At 38.9% G+C, this 21,583-nt stretch overlaps 1 protein-coding gene across 6 annotated transcripts in view; it reads left to right on the top strand.

Moving 5' to 3' along the window:
• The first annotated feature begins 203 nt into the window (after nt 1-203).
• The window catches only part of LOC134744224 (ubiquitin carboxyl-terminal hydrolase 7-like), a 32,494-nt gene continuing 11,114 nt past the window's right edge, over nt 204-21,583 (top strand). For 2 of the 6 annotated variants that reach the window (XM_063677957.1, XM_063677959.1), the window contains exons 1-14: nt 209-672; nt 756-882; nt 7,045-7,175; nt 9,656-9,975; nt 10,377-10,540; nt 11,477-11,594; nt 12,368-12,509; nt 12,854-13,028; nt 14,330-14,522; nt 16,813-16,966; nt 17,333-17,469; nt 17,897-17,993; nt 18,485-18,721; nt 20,958-21,231. In XM_063677957.1, coding sequence (XP_063534027.1) covers nt 807-882; nt 7,045-7,175; nt 9,656-9,975; nt 10,377-10,540; nt 11,477-11,594; nt 12,368-12,509; nt 12,854-13,028; nt 14,330-14,522; nt 16,813-16,966; nt 17,333-17,469; nt 17,897-17,993; nt 18,485-18,721; nt 20,958-21,231 — 2,218 coding nt within the window. In that variant the 5' untranslated portion in view covers nt 209-672; nt 756-806. Of the gene's footprint in view, nt 673-755; nt 883-1,048; nt 1,146-7,044; nt 7,176-9,655; nt 9,976-10,376; nt 10,541-11,476; nt 11,595-12,367; nt 12,510-12,853; nt 13,029-14,329; nt 14,523-16,812; nt 16,967-17,332; nt 17,470-17,896; nt 17,994-18,484; nt 18,722-20,957; nt 21,232-21,583 lie in introns of those variants that run through there. The other 4 variants (XM_063677955.1, XM_063677956.1, XM_063677958.1 and 1 more) reach the window with 4 other exon arrangements.

Here is a 21,583-nt window from a genome sequence, read left to right on the forward strand (position 1 = left end):
ATTGATTAGTCATAAAAAATCTTAATTTAGAGGAAAATATTATATTATGGCAACACCCAATTTTTTAAGCTATTCAAGATGCATTTTTTAACGTTGATTATAATTTAAACAAGGTATACACGATTTAGTCCACAACAAACATCGTTTCTCAATTTGTCACTTTTCTTTTTACATAGAACGAGCGAGATCACTATAGGACGAAATACAAATGACCTCTCGTGCAGAGTCGTTTTAAGTACCGAAAGACATCGAACAGGGGCCATCCCTACGGTGAATGTGAGAGAATGAGAAAATGGTGTATTCGTCGATCAAACCGGGCCACACATCCGAAGCCAGAAATTAAATTAACCACCATTTTGTTTATTTTCGCGTAAATAATTATATTACTGAATACCTTAGTGAACATTTTTACTCGGCCGTATAATGCAGTAATCGATTCATTCTGGCGATGCTTAAAATATTAGGAATGTGCTATTAGCGTACCAGCGACGTCGGGCCCTTGTGTTGATCTTTGCAGACGGCCGCGCCGCTTATAAACGTTACTTCGGCGCAGAGCGCATTAATATCAGAAAACAGCAGTGCAAGACGAAAGGATTGAGAGCAAACGAAGTGGCCCGTTGCGATTCTGTCAACGACTCCTCAGGAAATCCAAAGGGAGCGATCCCCTGGTAGGTAGGTGTAGTGCAAAATTCGGTGGTCGTGGGTTGTGTAATGAGCGTCGCGCGTTGAGTTGCTTCAATCTTTAATCTGTCCAGGAAATATCGAAGAGTCGTGGGCGAGAGTCCCCCGTGGCGCGCCCGGCTAACATGAACCACACGTCTGCTGCGGACAGGCAGCACGACACTAATGTGAATCAAGTGGAAGAGATGGAGACACAAGACGGTCAGTACCACCACTAACTCGTAACCCTGGCAAACTTATCTGGCACGCTAATGACGTATAGAGTAGGCTTAATTTATCATTCAAATGCACTTATATTATTCAGTGGTTATAATGGTCGGATTAACGTCATTGTCACTTCAAAGTAGCTGTTTTGTTCTATTTGCCAGATATAGAGGTTAAGCATGGGCTGTTTATCATTCTGATTCATAAATTTTAAATATTTACACTATACTTAACCTCAAATGTAATTAAACATAGTATTGGTAGGTATGAAAGTGACCATTTGTTTATGTGATGTCCATCTCATGTTCTTGGTAATGGCAACAACAATATTTGATTGTTTACTTGCATTAGGTTTATTCATAAAAATGTACATCTTCCTTTGTTCTAAAATTGCAAGTCGTCCTCTGAGTGCAATACTTTCTAATTTTAGAATTCTTTGTGTTTAATACTTAATTAAACTTTGCATATGATATTTACTCATGTAATATTAATTATCATATCAGATGCATGTTATTGATTTGGTCATATACATTATCCTCTATCTGCCCAGAGACCTATAAAAAAGTCTCCTGTTCCATTCTAATTTGAATCTTTGTTTTGACAAATCAAAATTGCATTTGTCTTGGCAAGTTTTGACGTCTGGGTGGCTAGAGGTTAAAAATGTTATGTTTATTGTATATGTATATTGTATGGTCCATATTTTTTTTTTAAATGTTTGGTCACATGGTTCAGCAATTTTGCCATACTAAAATGTATAAAATGAACTTGACCAAAGAAAAAAAAAAACCTGGAGCATTTTAATGGTTTTATTATATTTTTCCCTATTTTGCTACAACTAAATAAAACATAAACCGGCCATTTTGTTATTTTTGGATTCATGTGTTTTTATTGATTGTATGAGATATCAAATTTTAAAGCAATGTTGAACAATCAGTAAATAATGAGAAAATGAGTCAAAATTTGGCACATACATACATTTGGCAGTAGTAGATTGGTATAGGTAACTTGTCTTGTTCATTGTAGTTTGTGAGTCTTATTGAGTGATAAAATGCAAATTATTACATGAATTTAATACAAATTTGAGAGATAATTCAAATCTATAAATAGGTTGTCTTGTCTTGAGAAAAAATTAAAAGTACATTTTAATAAACCATACTTGCAAATAATAATATCTAAAACTCAGTTCATACCTTACTTCATCTACTCAAATACTAAACTATGCAGTCATTTAAAATAGTTTTCCCACCTCCACATCTATTTGAAGATCAAGTCAAGGCTTCATCTTTCAATTGTGCTGTTGGCATGTGAATCTAAAATGTATAATTCTGAGTACATATTATGTACAAGGTATAAATGGGATGGGCCACTTTAATTAACAAGTCAAATAATAATAATAAAAACTGATACCTGGGGAGTTGGGGACCAAATAGCTAAAATAGAAAATGTGTTTGTGCCAAACACCAGAGAACAATAATTTATTTGTTATATTTAAGAAATAAAGATTTTAAGTAGTGTCCCTCTGAAACATGTTTTTTGCCGAAACCGAAGGTTCGGCTTTTGCTCTAGTTTCGGCCGAAACCGAAACTTCTGTAGACTTGAAATGTCATAAAACCGCTTTTATACACATATTAATATATTAATAATAACTCCTCGGCCGACTTCGGCCACGGCGACTGCTGTCAACTCCGTTGTTGTCGCTGGTGTGCTCGCAATAAGTGGCTGATAAAAGTTCGCAAACATTGCGGGCATGTGAGCACACCATAAGGTATTGCCGCGGGTCGTCAGGCTTTTATTCTATCACGCTTGGCATCAAGCCCTAAACGCCGCCGAGATTCAAACTCTGTTATCTTGGCATTTATTGCAGCCCGCCATTCCGTACGCAGGGCTGCCTGCTGCTCCTATCGCGAGGGTTCTATGCCACACTTATTAAAACTGCATCGACCGTCCAGTGGCGCCCTCATTTGGGGCGCCCTAATTGTGTATTCTAATAAACCAATTAATTTCCGTATACATAAAATATATTAATATTGTTGTCCTAGGTACTTGTTCCCCAACTTTTGGTCTTTGTCACATATATTTAGTAAGTTTTGGCCCAGCCGAAAGGTTCGGCCGTTTTTTGGCCGAAACCGAAACTACGGCCGAAACATGATGTTTTGGCCGAAACCGAATCTTCGGTCGGACACTAATTTTATTTAAGTGTCCATTTGTGAAATTAAGCTCCTATTAAGGTCTTCAGCAATTTTGGAAAAGACACTGGCAACATATGTACAGTCAGCAGCAGAAGTTGCTGAGCGGACGAGGTGTTCAAAATGATCTTGACGCGAGTTTATTGTTAAGAGAATAAGAGCGTGTCAAGGTCATTTTGAACACCTCGCCCGCTTAGCAACTTTTGCTGCTGACTGTATATATGATACAAAAAAAAATCATCTATACTCTAATTACTAATTACAACATGGACTTGTATAAAACCTGGATGGTACTGTGACTGTTATGCCAATCAAAATTGACCCTTATCAATGAGCAAGACAGGTGATCATAAGAGCACAGAATAAATAATAGTACTACCGTACAGAAAGGAAACTTCCTACAAAACCGATGTTTGACAGCGGTCCCGGGTCGAATCATGCTGTCCCTTTCTAATATGGCACTATCCCTTTCGGCTATTTACGGTTGTCAAAATTCAAGTCATTATCTTATCTGTGGTCGTGCACGCAAAGGGACGTAAAGTTGTGCCAACCCTAAGCTAAGCCCTAAACCCGAAGCTTGCTCGAAGCAATGCTAAGCCGAACGGAGCCGAGTTTGCCCGAAGCGAGGAGTTTCGCGTCCCTGATAAGAGTATGGTCTAAAAGAGAATTAAACTAGAGGGCTGTATCTTACTCGCATCAGTAATAACATGTTGACTTATTGTCATGATTGTATTATGATGTCATTACTCCCAACAATATGTGATGTGTCTAGTTTACTTCTATTTTGGCCACACTCAATGACGTCATTAGACAATAATGCCAACATTACAATAAAGCGCCATTTAGACAGTCCACGAACTTGCATGCAATATTTGATACATCTCTAACTACAGAGTACAGTCCCCACCAGATATATTGGAGTGGCCAAGGTGCTCAAAAATATCTGACCAAGCTATTTACACCTTGACAATGGAGGTGTGTTCAGATACTTGTGAGCGCCTTGTTGTTGTTGTTGTTGTTGTCCTAGGGCACCCCGGAGGTGCATAGGGCCTCCACGAGATCAATGTAAACGGGCCCACTGACTATCAGTCCACCGGACGATATCGGCCTGTCAGTTGTTCGGGGCTGTCAAATTTTTGTTCTAACTGACAGGCCAATATCGTCTGGCGGACTGATAATCACTGGGCCCCTTAAGAGGCCGTAGTCGATTTTGGAGCAAAAATGTAAAATTGATAGATTTAGTCGTTGAAATTATACACGTTTTGTTACGTAATATCTAAATAACAAGTATTGATTTCTATTAGCACGTCTTCTCATCTTGCCTTTTAATAATGAGGTCGCGAGCGTGCGTCACCGGTAATGCATGAAGAAAAGGGGCAGTTTTTAAAAATTCATCAAAAAATCATGGTGGTAAATTATACAAATTTATGTATAAGTATAGCTTCAGCAAATGTTGTAGATTGTTTAAGTATCAAAATTACGTTGAAATTAAGTCGATTTTCAGAGAAATTGTCATTTGTTTTGAAGTAATTTCTGGAGAAAATTGATTTCGTCTAACTTTCATTTACACTACTTCAAAGTCATAATAATAAAAATGTAGTCTGATAAACGTCAAGTACAGGATATGTGTAATACAAAATTACCATGTTTAGCCGTCCAAACTTTACGAAATTTACAAATAAGAGCGACAAAATCAGTGCTTTACGCGCGTTTACCTAAACGTCCATCAGAAAAGCAAACATTACTAATTTAGTGAGTCTGTTTTCAAAAAACTGATCTGATAAAAGGTAAGATAAGAAGACGTGCTAATAGAAACCAGTACTTGTTATTTCAATTAGGTAACAAAAGGTGTAAAATTTCACGGACTAAATCTATCAATTTTACATTTTTGCGACTAAAATCGACACCGGCCTCTTAACGAAAATTGCATGCAAGTTCTTGAACTGTCTAAATGGGGCTTAAGTCAAGTGAAACACAGGTATCTGGTTACATTCTCTATTTCAGATTATTTTCTCTAGTTTCCTATGTCCTGTCTTGCTTTGGTAATAAAGGGTCAATTGTAACAAACAGAAAAGTAACAATTAATAATAATAAAGCCATTTATTCTGAACAATATAAATTACAGATGATTGTTTTATAATTACAAATATTATAATATATCTCTCAGTTCGGTGTGCCGTAAGGCATAGGCCTCCTCCAACTGTCTCCATTGGGCTCTGTCTGCAGCAACCCTCATCCAGTATGGCCCCAGAGTCAGACGAATGTCATTTTTCCATCTTGTAATTGGATGTGCTTGCTTTCTAGTAAAAGTAACAATTATACGAGTTCTATATAAATCCATAGTTGTCGTTGAACCATACATTGGTATGGTTAAGTATACAAGTATACATGATTATATCACTATTGTATAAAATACTATATTGCATTATTACACAACTTTTTATAACTGTGCCCGAAGGATAACATCCTTTTTTCTCTACATACATGAGTGACCCACCCTAGTATACAAGCAATCTCACATCACCAGTAGGACTTTGTCTCTTTATTTTGTACTACCACCTGTTTGTGACTTCATCTGCATTGAATGATAATGATTGATGAAAACATACCTTCTCCCAAACTATCTCCATATCAAATTACATCTAAATTGGTTCAACAATTAAGCATGAAGAGGTAGCAGACACACAGACAAAGTTACTTTCGCATTTATAATATTAGTATTCCACCCCCATGTTGGAAATATGAAGAAGGAGGTATCAATCAGGTTTTATAGACTACATTTTAACCTACTTTGAAAGAAAGAGAAATATTTAAAATTTACAGTTATTTGGGTAATATTTTTCTTAGGTACTGAAAAATAACATTAAAAAAAGCTGGCCAAGTGAGAGTCGGACTCGCGCACGAAGGGGTCCGTACCATTACGCAAAAAACGGCAAAAAATCACGTTTTTGTATAGGAGCCCCACTAAAATATTTATTTTATTCTGTTTTTAGTATTTGTTGTTATAGCGGCAACAGAAATACATCATCTGTGAAAATTTCAACTGTCTAGCTATCACGGTTCATGAGACAGCCTGCTGACAGACAGACGGACGGACAGACAGACAGACGGACAGTGGAGTCTTAGTAATAGGGTCCCGTTTTTACCCTTTGGGTACGGAACCCTAAAAAGGGTAATTCATAAAAATGTTGCAAGACCTCTTTTACTCATAATAAGTTTACAGCTGGCTAGTACCATTCTCTATTGTCCAATATGACAACTTGTGGCATATCGTGTCACTAGACATTAAAGAGTATAAGCAATTATTTTGGTCATAATGAATGCAATATTTATTATGTAAAGAATATTTATTATGTAAGGTTACCTATAGGGAATTTAATATTTAAAAAGAGTGCAATTTTATCCTAAATGTCTTTACCAAAACTGGATACTAAAGGTGAATACCCTCACTCCACAACCCCATACAAAATACAAAGGCTCATGAATAACATAAATAATCAAATCACATCTTATAAAATTATTTAAAAAGTAGTTTCTGCTAACAGAGCTCTCATAAGTATGGCTCACAGGCCCGAGTAATGAGACAAACCCGGCATTTAATACAATACGAGTAGTCGTGATTCGTGACCCTCGCCTCGGGGTCATAAAATTCGGAGACCCTTGTGCTAGCAGAATAACGTTATTATTACTTACATATAACACTTGTAATGTTATCAGAACTGCTAAAAGTGTAAGCTGTACTCGCAGAAATATTTTGGGAATAGACCTTACAAAGATGGCCCTGTAGCAATACTGATTCCTATTCTAGTGTTTAGAAGCCTTGCCTTGTTTGCTTCAATTTGCACACATAAATCGTGTGCCAGCAGTCCTTGAATGTATCATTATTATTGTTTACTTTATCACATGTTATCCATGCAATCTGATAAACAAAGTTCGTCAGTTGAGTAACAGTATAAAGTATTGTATGTTACAGTGGAGACCGTTGAAACCGCCACAGATAAAGACTGTGACGAAACGGAGACTCTTCTTATGAAATGGTCCACTGATCAGGTGGTCATGAGTGAGGTTATGAAGAACCAGGAAACAACATCTACAGCTATGGTTGTAAGTATATTTCTAATTATTTTTAAGCATTCTCTGACCTCTCTTCAATAGGGGTGATGACACATGTTGAAATGACAAAATCTAGTGACATAGATAGAAAATAAGCAATTTATCACAATAATGTAAATATTAAAATAATATATGGATATTATACAAAAATACAGGACTTGAAAGTTTCAAAATTTAAGTAATTTTTTAACTTCCAAAAAGAAAAAAAGTAAGGGTACCACTCGATTCCTTACATTTGATCCATAAAAATATTGTACGTCAACTATATACTTAAACGCAACATTTCACCGACAAAAATGCAATTTTCTTGTTTTGTCCATATATTCAAGATGGGCTCTCAGTGACCTTGACGTCACGTTCACTTATCGTTTTGAAAGAAAGAAAGAAAGAAAGAAAAGACATTTATTGTAAAGACCTTCTACAAACAGCGCCACCTCAGTTACAAAAAAGAACTTACTCACTAAACACTTAAAGCTAGGTACAATGGTAGTTATAGAAAAAGGAGTAAGGTAAGGTAACAACAAATTTTGGCGCCGCTATAGTGGCTACAAAAGGACGCCACTCAGCATATGCTCTGGTATAAATAAATACCACAGCGCTGGTTTTCTGTGGCACCCCGGGCCGGAGGGTAGCTTAGAACTATTTGGGATAAATATAAAAATACAAATAATATAAATACTTACTATAAAGATACAGATAGGTTATAGATTCATGTAGGGTAAAATGTTATGATGGTAAGGGTAGGTAGATATTATTAGTATTATAGACATTGTAAGAGGTAGATAAAATAATAACTTTATGTATAACTCTGGTAAAAAAAAAAAAACTAAGTCCGACGATTTGAGAAATCCATGGGACGCAACGAGCACGGCAATTGCAGGCTAAAAAGATATTTTTTAAATTGGAGTTTAAATGTGAATAGTGTCTTAGAGTTACGTATAGGCGGAGGTATGTTGTTCCAGCATTTCGTGGCAGAGTAGCGAAAACTGCCACGAAATGCTGCTGAACTGCCGTGTCTCGGGCAGATAAGTCGAATGGCTTCTCTAGTCGGGCGGGTGGAAAACTTTAATTTGTTGAAGAGGTACAGAGGTTGTTGAAAATGGACAACACCGAAAAGCAGTGACGCAAAATGCAACGAACGTCGTGCATCCATTTTCAACATCCTACCACTATTAATATAGGGAGTCACGTGAGTCCGTGGAGGGATGGGGAAGCAGAAACGGGCGCAAGCATTTTGGATACGTTGAAGGAGCGCCTTAGAGCGAGCTAGTAGGCAACCGTTTATAACAGTGTCGACATAGTTAAGCCTGGATAATATTAGCGTGTCACATAGTTTTATTCTAATGTTTTGTTAGGAGCGTTTCGCGAGTGAAGTACGATTGTCGGACTTTGACTATAATTACTGACTTTTCTGTTCCTGTTAATGCAATGGGTCCCACATAGACACTCGATCCTAAAAAAAAAACCTGATCGATTGATACCATTAATGAAAATTTGTCATCTAGCCTATTTCATTGAACGCGGTTAACAATTAAATGCATAGTGATGGATGCAGCCTACACAATAAAAACATATAATTTTATGCATAATGCTGAGTGGGGTCCTATTCTAGCGTCCAATGTTTTTTATGTCTGTATGTTTCCTTTTCCATATGTAATATGTTGTGGCATTAAATAAATGGATTTTCTTTCTTTCTTTCTTTCTTCTTCTTTCATAATTAGATAAAATCGATTTGACAGTTTTGAATGATTCACGGTTAGTTGCACTAGACTTATATTGACCGGGATATGGACCGTGATTACCTTTTGTATTGCTTTCGAGCTCCCGATATTTCGACGCAGTTACATGCATCGTGTTCACGGGTAACTGAAGATAGCGGGTGGGTGTCAGTTGTCTAGGAAAATCGATTTGTTCCTTTATAATTATTTCGATAGTAAATTAATACATTTTCCGCTAGATTATTCAAATTTGCGCAGTATTTGTTTTAAAAATAAGTACCTACAGCCAAAAGTTGATTATATTTAGTAGGTATATGATTTAGGCGGTTTTTTTGTGGGTTTGCAATTATTTTATATTTACATCATTTACCAATAATTGTATATTTACATGAATTATGATTTACCCTATGTAACTTCTAACACTGATTTAGCAGTGTAAATCGATGTTTTAACTTTATTTATTATTTTTCCCAGAATTAGTATACCATTACGTGACACATATGTATATTAATTTCGTGCAAAAAGAAAAAAAAACATGCATTTAAGGGTAAATACGTGTGAAAATTAGTGTGTTCGGTTTTCTACTGGTTAATTATATCGTTATGTCCTGCTTTTCTTTTGATACTTTTGTTTAATAATAATAACATGACTGAAATGCGTAAAGGAATAAAAATCACAGTTTAAAAACTTAGCAAATATTTTTAAACGCTTCTTAGTTTTTTTATGAATAAACACATTATTTTGCCCATACAGCAAGACACCGAAATGGAAGACGACGAAGCGCGGTCCGAAGCGACCTTCCGCTACACAGTGCAAAACTTCCGCAGCCTCAAGGACTCGGTATTGTCTCCACCCTGCTACGTGCGCAACCTGCCCTGGAAGATCATGGTGATGCCCCGACAGGCACCCTCGCCCGACCGGCAGCAGCAGAAGTCGCTCGGCTTCTTTCTGCAGTGCAACGGGGAGAGCGAGTCTTCCAGCTGGTCGTGTTACGCCATGGCAGAGTTGAGACTCATCTCGCATAAGCCGGACTGTGAACCGTTTTTTAGGAAGATACAGCATCTGTTCTACAGGTAAGTTATTTCATCATTGTTAAAGTGTTAGGCTAAGCGTATCCTGAGAACAGGCAACCCAGTTCCATGCAGCGCAGATTTTGTAAAGTATGGAGCGTCCTATAGTTACGTACGCTGCGGCGCAGGCACGTGTGACGCAGACATGTGTTTGTTCTGCTCTGCGACTCGTAGTGCCGGCACAGATTGCTGCGCGACGCGTGCACGTCGTAACGTATTTTTTTAACAATATTTCATAGTTTAACCCCCACGAAAACGAATTGTTGCCAGAAATCTTAAATTAAATACATTTCCGATTGCTATTCAGAAAATATACAGATTTGCTAGGAAATGTGTCTAATATAATTCATTTCAGACATTACCGGGCGATTTTTGGAAATATATTATATATTTTTTCTCAACAGTAAGGAGAATGATTGGGGATTCTCCCACTTCATGGCGTGGAATGACGTCCTGGATCCGGAGAAGGGTTACATCAAGGACGACGCCATCACCCTCGAGGTGCACGTGACGGCGGAGGCGCCCCACGGCGTGTCGTGGGACTCCAAGAAACATACCGGCTATGTTGGTAAGTGGCTCATACTTGTCACGGCCCCTATCAGGGACTCTCCTGATCCTGGAACGAGGCTGGATGCCTGGATGTGAAATGTCAGGATGAGTGATAAGAAGGCTATAGAGAGGTTTAAACTCGATATTGATAGGTATCATGTTGCAATTTCCAAAATATCAATTAGTCATTTTCTCGAATGTATAAAATTACTAAATCAATGTTTCGTGGGAAGACTGTCTGTAACCCGTTAAGAATACATACCATGTAATAAATACTCCATGCACTAGGCATTCAAGGCACTAAACGTAGAATTACGGTAATAAAGCAAAGGATAATTTAATAACTTGACGTAATATCAATCTCATGAACATATTAGAAAGCTATATGGATATAACCAGTGAACGGAAATATAACAGTTAGTGCTGTCTAAATACGTCGAGATGTGTTAACACTCGTTGACGGTTCGTCACCACAGTGTATATAAATGGTACGATGATTCACCTAAGTTAATGATATTTTTTTATGCTCTTATGTAATTTCGATCAGGTTTAGTACGTTTTCTCCAACATGCTCGGGAATAAGAAATATTACGCGAAACTCTGCTAGGGGAGGGGGCACCACTGCCACAATCTGAGGGTCTATCGCGAAACAAGGAAATTTCGCGTAATATTCCCTATTGAACCTGTTAATTAACCGACTTCCATATCTCAAAAGGAGGTTATCAATTCGGTTTTTTTAATGTTTGTTACTCCATATCTCCGTCATTTCTGGACCGATTTTGAAAAAGTATATGTTTATGAACTACGAATATGTTTGAAACTGCTAAGGCAGTCGTAGTAAGGCTACTGGTGAAACCCCAAATAAAAGTAGTGTAAAAAAATACATAGGTATGCTAATTTTGATGTCTTGCAATATATATATATATATATATGTAAAACTAACACTTTTCTACAGGCCTCAAGAACCAGGGAGCGACTTGCTACATGAATTCCCTGCTGCAGACCCTCTACTTCACCAACCAACTAAGAAAGGCAGTCTACAAAATGCCTACGGAGTCGGACGATAGTACAAGGTAATTATTACCATTTAACAATATATTGGCAATGTAATTTTAGGGGTTAGGTATCCCATGTCGATATTATATTTCTCAATCTGAACATTTTGTGAAAACACTTATTTACAGCATAATACGGATTGGACAAGATGATAATTTAAGAAAACTGACTGACTTGTAACATTTCGGTGTAAGTAATGTAACGATACAACCCGAGCAATACAGCAGTCAGTGCAGCGAGCCGAGCGCGCTCCACTCTGTCGGTTTTTTCGCGAATCCCTTTTAGTGTTACATTACAAGTCAGTACAGGCGGCCTAGCCAAGGTGACAATCGCTTGCGCTTCGCCATCGAATCGCTTTGTGTCTCTCTATCACTCTTCCATATTAGTGCGACAGTGACAGTAGCGTTTCGAATTCGCAACTCTTGATTTCGAAAAATATTCATTAAATTCGTATCGTTGTTTCTTCTTTGGTACAAATTGGATACCTAATTACTATACGTTTTTTTTTTCAAATAGCGATAACTTAGTAAAATATGTGAAGCACAGGTAACCTCCATGTACGACATTTTGAATGATCTAGAAATGGAGCACAAGTGAGCAGCTCGTTCAAGACGAGCGTTCGCCGCGTAGCTGTTGTAACTATAATGTAACACGATTGCCGTGAATACACTAACATTACACCGAAAAGTTACAAGTCAGTCGCCACCTTAATACGCAGCCGAAGTTTGCTGAGGCCTGGCAAAAGGGCAGACTCAGAAATGTATATTACATAGAAATATCTGTTCACCAGATCCGTCGCCTTAGCGCTGCAGCGAGTATTCTACGAGCTCCAGTTCTCCGACAAGCCCGTCGGGACTAAGAAGCTGACAAAGAGCTTCGGCTGGGAGACGCTGGACTCCTTCATGCAGCATGACGTCCAGGAGTTCCTTAGGGTAAACAAAACACAAATACACACACAAATCGGGTTGGATCAAGCTAACTCTGTTTGACATTTGCAATGATGGCAGTATGGATATTTCTAGGGAAAAACGACGTGTACCTATAGTGTGTGGCATGTGACAAGAGCAAATATTCTCTTTAGTAGATACCATAAATAAATTCTTATCAACAAGTTATAGATTTGAAGTTATATCACAAAAAATTACTTTTGAAACCATTTTCAAGAAAATATTAGATATTTTTAACTAACCGAGCAGTTAAAGTGACTCAAAATAATATAATAATTTAGTCATTGTTTGAATTTGAAACCAGTTTTGATACATATTCTTAAATTAAGGTTCTACTGGACAAATTGGAGAGTAAAATGAAGGGCACGTGCGTGGAGGGCACGGTGCCCCGCCTGTTCGAGGGCAAGATGACGTCGTACATCAAGTGCAAGAACGTCAACGTGTCCAGCACGCGCGTCGAGACTTTCTACGACATACAACTCAACATAAAGGGGAAAAAGAACAGTAAGTCACTACCTAATTATTTTATTTTATCTTTCATGTTGATGGGTCTTGTGCTTTAGTGAAGGTATATTCGAGGAATAAAATAAAATACTCCAGAATTGTATACCGTTAGAATGGCGGCCTTGAAAATAAAAGTAGTGTTTCTCTTTCTCTATTACTCGAATATCTCTCTCTATCTATCATCCTGTTGCAACAGGGATAGAGACGGAGGTAGGTTTGCGGTAATATTTTTGTATGCGGCTCAAATAAGGACTAGCTAAGCTGGTGAGATGTATCAAATTGTCAGCACACACTCTTATTCTATTGATCCTTTGAACGCCACGTGGGCCTATCGTGAGTATCGTGAGTTTAGTGAAGGTATATTCGAGGAATAAAATAAAATACTCCAGAATTGTATACCGTTAGAATGGCGGCCTTGAAAATAAAAGTAGTGTTTCTCTTTCTCTATTACTCGAATATCTCTCTCTATCTATCATCCTGTTGCAACAGGGATAGAGACGGAGGTAGGTTTGCGGTAATATTTTTGTATGCGGCTCAAATAAGGACTAGCTAAGCTGGTGAGATGTATCAAATTGTCAGCACACACTCTTATTCTATTGATCCTTTGAACGCCACGTGGGCCTATCGTGAGTATCGTGTGCGACGCGTCATGTGAACCTTTACTTGTGAATGCACGAAGGTTGATATTGGCAAAGATTTATATAACTCTGTATTAGATGGACACAGTCTAAGGAAAAATGTCCTCGGAAATCAAGAAAATTTGATGGCGCCACCACTTTTTACCACCTTTGGCCTATTCTCGACTAGATAACGTTGACGGTTTCGTTTGTTATTTGTGATGTTTTCAATCAAATGGTACCACATTGTTGCTTACCATAAAGACGAAAAAACCTGCCAGAGCGTCCTTATGGCAAGCGACAATGTGGTACCTTTTGCTTAAAAACGACATATTTAACAATTTTAACGCATATCAGTGAAAGGACATGGGTCAAAATCATATAGAAAGAATAAATGCAATTATTTATCCATTTATAAATACATTTTATGGTATTTTTAACCATCTTAATTTTTAGTTTTAATTGTGTCGTGTGTCGATAGATGGCAGTAAATTTACTGTGGCTACAAAATTTACTATGGCAGTACTCCTCTATCCTATATATCCTTTGATATTGGACTGTAGCCTCGCGCGTCAGTTGACGTCTTTGGGGGTTAAAGGCTTATTATTAATGAAGTGTTATGTTTATTTCACACACCTCGGCCGCTTAGCAACTTCTGCCGCTGACCAGTTTACATGATTGCAGTTGACGAGTCGTTCAAAGACTACATCAGCACGGAAATGCTGGACGGCGACAACAAGTACGACGCCGGCGAGCACGGGCTGCAGGAGGCGGAGAAGGGGGTGATCTTCGCCACTTTCCCTCCCGTGCTGCATCTGCATCTCATGCGGTTCCAATACGACCCCATCACTGATAGCTCCGTCAAGTTTAACGACAGGTGAAAGTTTAAACTGTTTCATACAAGTGAAGATCAGAAATATATTAAACCTAACAATGTATAAGACATTACAGATGGGCGCCTGGGATCTGCTTGGCAGCTAATCCCACTAGTTTTGACTCTATAAGCGACGCAGGGGGGAAATTAGGTCTTACTGGCATTAGTCCGGATGGTCCAGTTTTCTTACGATGTTTTTCTTCACCAAAAAGCGACTGGTAAACATCAAATGGAACATGAGTTCCGAAAATCTCATTGGTTCTTACCGGGCTTTGAACCCGCGACCTCGTCTGTGATACTGGAAATTTAGTTCATAAACGGATAAACTGATCCTTCCCCTCATTGACCTCATAGCTCCTATTATCACCTGTATCCTCAATAGCTCCATTTCTTCTAATGTTTTCCCGTCGCTTTGGAAAGATGCCGACGTCATTCCTTTGCCTAAAAAATCCAGTCCCTCCGCCTTCTCAGACTACCGTCCTATTTCCATTCTTCCTTTCCTCTCTAAAGTTCTAGAGCGTCTAGTACATCAGCAACTTACTTCTTTTTTGAACAGACACGCGCTCATGAACCCATACCAATCCGGATTCCGTACAGGCCACAGCACAACTACTGCTCTTGTAAAAATTACTGACGATATCCGGGCCGGTATGGATAATCGTAAGATCACGGTATTATCGCTTCTGGATTTCAGTAATGCTTTCAACACGGTTGACTTCGACATCTTGTTAGGCATATTGCGTTCACTTAATGTATCTCCTGCGGTAGTTGACTGGTTTCACAGTTACTTAGTAGGGCGTCGGCAGCGTATAAAGGCGGATTCCTATCGATCTTCGTGGTGCAACACGCTTGCTGGTGTCCCACAGGGCGGCGTGTTGTCTCCTCTTCTTTTTTCTATCTTCATAAACTCTATCACTTCCAATATTTTGTCCTCCTACCACCTTTACGCTGACGACCTTCAAATCTACTCTCAGGGCTCTGTTACCGATCTATCACAGACTATCTGCGCCATGAACACTGATTTGGAGAGTATTTTAAATTGGAGTAAACGTTACGGTCTCAAGGTTAACCCTACTAAAACTCAGGTTATAGTCATAGGTAGCTCAAAGCTCACTGCCCGGATTGATTTAGGTTCTCTACCTGCCATTGTGTTTGACGGTATTCAGATTCCCTACTCTCTCCAGGTAAAGAATCTCGGTGTCATGATGGACCAGAGTCTCTCTTGGGTACCTCAGGTGAATGAGGTTAGCAGGAAAATGTTTGCTGCAACTGCATCACTCCGCAGACTCCGTAATTTCTTGCCTTACGCCACTAAGATTGCGCTAGCTCAATCCCTCTTATTGCCCATATTAGATTATGCCGACATTTGCTATCTGGACCTTACGGAGGACCAGCTGAATAAGCTCGAGCGCCTCCAGAATCTCGGTATAAGGTTTATATTTGGTCTGCGCAAATTTGACCATGTGTCACAGTTCCGTTCTCAGCTCAAGTGGCTTCCTATTCGTCTTCGCCGTGACTCTCATGTTCTCGCCCTTCTCTATGGCATTCTCTTTAACCCCGCTACACCACCTTATCTCAAAGAGCGTTTCAAGTATCTCTCTACTATCAGATGTTCTCAGACTCATATTCTTGCTTCTCCCTCATCTACTTCTAAATTTTATAATAGCTCTTTTACCTTCAGGGCTGTTCGGCTGTGGAATGCTTTACCAGTAGAATTAAGATTAGCTAAATCTCTCCCCATATTCAAAAATCAGCTAAAACTATACTTTCTATCTCTGCCTTAAGTTGCCATTTTATATATTGTATATATGCTTGTATAAATATATATTATATATATATATATATATTGTATTGTATATTTATTTGTGTGTTAGGTTTCGTTTTAATACTTATATGTATAAGTAGTAATTGTAGTATGTGTGTTTGTGTTTAATAGTCTCCATATTTAGCTCTTTGCACTACCTGTTGACTTTTGTATGAGTTCTACATTTCCTGCTACCCAAAGGTTGTCTGGAAGAGATCGCTTTTTAGCGATAAGACCGCCTGTTGTTACCTGGTTCTATTTTTTCTTTAAATATTTCTTTGTAGTTTTACATGTATGTAAAATGTATAATTTTGGTGCAATAAAGAATATTTACTTACTTACTTACTTACTGATATGGACGCGTGCGATTTTCTATTTCATTTGTTTATACGATATATCAGTTGTCTACAAGAACTTTCCGCTTAAATTAAACCGCCATTTCTTTTGAATTGATTATCGTAAAATTAACCCTTTCTCTATTGTAATAAGGTTCGAATTCTACGAGCACATCAACCTGGACGCGTACCTGCAGGAGAAGCCCGAGACCCCGGCCGACTACACGCTGCACGCCGTGCTCGTGCACTCGGGCGACAACCACGGCGGACACTACGTCGTTTTCATCAACCCTAAGGGTGACGGCAAGGTACGTCAACAGAACCTTATGTCTATAGCGGTAAGGTTTAAAGTCGATAGGCACTCGAGGTGCGGGTTGTATACACGCTGCAAGCTTGTGCAAGCAGGCAACAATCTCGAAGGCCCGTACGTGTCTCCATGAACCCTAATGATGGTGGCATAAGCTAATTAAACCTTGTGTCAGATGTGGTAAGGTTTGAATTCGACGAGCCTAGCAGTAGCTTGAGACGCTGGGCTAATATATGTACTACTGTGCAGGGTGATAAGTTACATAGACATCTGATCCATGTTCATAGCAATAAGGTCTACATTTTATGAGCACCTCAAACTGGGCTGGGTTTTTTTTATTAGTCAATCACAATAATGTTCTGTGCAGTGGTGCAAGTTCGACGACGACGTGGTATCTCGCTGCACGAAGCAAGAGGCCATCGAGTACAACTACGGAGGCCACGACGAGGATATGGCACTCACCGTGCGCCATTGCACCAACGCCTACATGTTGGTTTATATTAGGTAACACTCGATTTCGAACCTTATTTTTTTTAAATCACTAGTGTTAATAAGATACGCCATTCGCAATAAAAATGCGGTATACGGCGTACTAAGTAATGCACACAAGTAGTTAGCAAAAGTTTCGTAAATAGACTCATTAATGGCGTGGCGTGGCGTGTTTGACAGATCTGGACGCACGATATTTTAAATATGTATGCTTAACAGTTTTCAGCATGTTCTGATTTAAATTACGATATTTTCTTATCGCAATAGCTTCACGTAAGGATGGTATTCCATCCGTCCAATATCTTGGTCCAATGTGTATTTTGTCTCGCATTTTGCTTACTGAGAGAGTGAGACGCAATGCACATTGGACAAAGAAATTGAACAGTTGGAAAACCACCCTTAGTCACTTCACGTAGCCGCTGACATGTTTAAATTTTTGCAGGGATTCTCAGTTAAAAACAGTGCTGCAAGAAGTAACTCAACCAGACATTCCGTCTGAGCTTAGCGAGAGACTGGCAGAGGAAAAACGAATTGAGACTGTAAGTACACAGACTTATCGCAGCGTAAGTCCAGTTAAACTTTGGTTTCCTAGGAAAGCGGACCCAAAAAGACGGCCGTGTTTACGGTGACGATAGGTTCGTGACGGTTTTTAGGATAGCGGTGAAGTCATTTCTATAATTATATTATTTAGATTATAGATATTGGGGTTTTTTTTGACCGGATCGACGTGCAATATGAGTTCCAACTCCAACTGGAGCCGAGACTGCCGCGAGGACGACGACATGTGAAATGCACCACGAGATTTAAATAAATAATTATACGGCCGTGGAACTTTCCACTTGTCGTCACTGTAAAGACGGCCGTTTTTCTGCGTCCGTAATATTACGGCCGCTATATGACGGTACCGCTTTCCCAGGAAACCAGAGCTTAACATCTCTTTCTAATAAACACACGTGTCAAAATGACGGATAGGGACAAACGATTATTGTTAAATTTGACAGAAAATGAAAAACGCAAAGCACGTTTTCAGATCCGTCGCAAGGAGCGCAACGAGGCGCACCTGTACATGACCGTGAACGCGGTGCTGGAGGACGACTTCGACGGGCACCAGGGCAACGACCTGTACGACCCGGAGCGCGCGCACTACCGCGCCTTCCGAGTGCGCAAGCAGGCCACCGTGGCCGAGCTCATGGAGATGCTGGCGGAGAACTTCCGCTACCCGCAGAAGCATCTCCGCCCGTGGCCGTTCAGTGCGCGCTCTAATCAGGTTAATATCGTACATTTTCACAAGCTTTTATTATTATTTATTTTGCTTGCAATGTACCTATGTAAGTAAATATGTATGTACCGGTCAAATTTTGCAAGTTAAATTCGACCCACTTTCCGGTTTCCGATGAAGCTGAAAATTTGCACACATATGTAAGTCGGGTGACAATGCAATATTATGGTACCATCGAGCTGATCTGATGATGGAGACAGGAGGTGGCCATAGGAACTCTGTGATAAAACAACGCAACTTAATTGTGTTTCTGGTTTTTAGAGTTAGAATTGTCTCGATGACTATTAGTGGCCTGTGGAAAGTTGCCAAAAACTTAATCATAATTAATCGTCTGATAGATTTTTGTATAGATTTGGAACATTTTCTGCGTCCTTTGCGCTGAGGTAATGTGTTCAAATTTGGAATCTACATTTTTATTTTTTTATACCACTTCGGTGGCAAACAAGCATACGGCTCGCCTGATGGTAAGTGGTCACCGCACAGTGCTATACATATACCTAGTCGGCTCATAAGTTCTGTCACTGGCCTTTAAAATTTAAATTTGGAACTCTTAAAACAAAAACCGTTCTGCATTTGAATTTCGAATCTTTATTAAATATTTGAGTAGTATAATTTTGCAATTTTCTGTTTTCTTCAACATGGAGTGGACGCTTAAAGATAGCCGTACCGCAATAATTGCACTATATCGTTGTGGTCACTCGCCGACTAAAATTTTTAAGCTACTTGAAAATTTAAAATTCTCTCTAAGATTTGTGTATCGTACCATAGAAAGATACAGTGAGGTCTCTAGTTTAAATGACAAGAAAAGAAGCGGTCGTCCGCGTACAGCTAGGACTCCAGCGGTTGTACAAGCAATTAGGGCACGCATTGCCAGAAATCCCGCTAGGAAACAAAAAGTTATGGCCCTCCAGATGGGTTTGAGCAAAAACACGGTGAAAAGAGTGCTTAATCAAGACCTGAGACTTCGTGCTTATAAACGAAAAACTGGCCATCTTCTCAATGGTCGGCTTAAAGCTTTAAGGCTTAAAAGATCTAAAGCTTTATTGAAGAAGTACGCTAAAAATAAGCACCGTTGTATACTGTTTTCGGACGAGAAAATTTTTGACATAGAAGAAAACTGTAATAAACAAAATGATAGAGTGTACGCTCGCAATAGTAAAGAAGCGTCTAATAGCATTCCCCGTATTCAAAGAGGTCATCACCCTTCATCTGTGATGGTTTGGCTGGGAGTTTCTTATGCGGGCGCACTAGTATGCATTTTTGTGAGAAAGGAGTAAAAACTAGTGCCAAAGTGTACCAAGACACGGTGTTGACTAATATTGTGAAACCACTATCCCATACGATGTTTCTAAACCAGCATTGGGTTTTCCAGCAGGACTCTGCTCCAGCCCATAAGGCAAAGTCTACACAAGCCTGGCACGCCTCCAATAAAATCGACTTTATACGGCATGAAGATTGGCCCTCCTCTAGCCCAGATCTTAATCCTTTAGACTATAAAATATGGCAGTATTTAGAGGAAAAGGTGTGCTCAAAACCTCATGCAAATCTAGACTCGCTGAAAAAATCTCTTGCTACGGCAGTGGCCAATATCGACATGAAAGTGGTGCGTGAATCCATTGACGACTGGCCACGAAGACTTCAAGCCTGTGTAGATAATTATGGCGGTCATTTTGAATAAATGTTATACATTTAGATTCTCTAGTTTATAAGCTTTTAACCCTTAAATGCATGATTTTTAGTATAACTTTTTAATAAATTGAAATAGATGTGTCATGTTGTATAAATTGAGGGAATAATATTTTGGATAGCTGCATATTGAGCCACGGACCATCAAATATACGATGCATATATACATCATTATGCATTTAAGGGTTAAACGCTGTACAAATTATACGGAATAAACTTAAACTTTTGATTTTATTTGATACTATGTATATGACAGAACTTATGAGCCGACTAGGTACAGTATATACTCGGTTACAGTTACAAACACATCTCTTAAGTTAGAGGGGTGTGATATGAGTATGAGCTATTATTTAGACAAGTTTGATGTTAAAAATAATGTTGGCAGATTCATAAGAAATATTTATAAAATTGATTTTTGCGCTTCGTCTTGCCCGATGTTTTAAAAGTAAATAACTTATGTGTAACTAATGCAAACAATGAATGATTTAATACAATAATGTAACATTATACGTTTTTCAAAGATTATATATTTCAACAGACTTGCAGACCAACCTGCTTAGACATAATCAACGATCAGCACAAGACCGTAGCAGACGTGTCTGAGAACACAAACCCCTGGAACATCTTCCTCGAGATGCTCCCCCCGGACTCCGGCCTCAGCACCCTGCCCACGTTCGATAAGGACAACGATGTAGTGCTGTTCTTCAAGTTCTATGATCCGAAACAGAAGAGGATCCATTATTGCGGACACCACTATTTACCGATTGCGAGCAAGCTGCCCGATCTCATACCGATACTCAATAAACGTGCTGGTGAGTGTTATATAAGTTACTAATATAAAAGCTGAGATCCTTAAACACTTTCGCGGGTATCATTCACCATTACATTACAAGTTACATAAATATTACGGCTGAAACACACATAGCTCGACACTACCTAAGACTTTCGGACGCTACATGGCCGCCATTCAGAAAAAGAGATTCATTTCGATACCTTTGATCTAAGCAAGAACATTTTTGCGTCCTCATACTAATATAATTATGTATAAGCACATTGCTTAGGGTGTTATTCCATCCGTCTAATATCGGTCCAATGTGCATTGCGTCTCACTCTCTCATTAAGCAAAATGTAAGACACAAATACACATTGGACCAAGATATTGAA

Source organism: Cydia strobilella, chromosome 9 (assembly GCF_947568885.1).
Source record: "Cydia strobilella chromosome 9, ilCydStro3.1, whole genome shotgun sequence".
Classification (NCBI taxonomy): domain Eukaryota; kingdom Metazoa; phylum Arthropoda; class Insecta; order Lepidoptera; family Tortricidae; genus Cydia; species Cydia strobilella.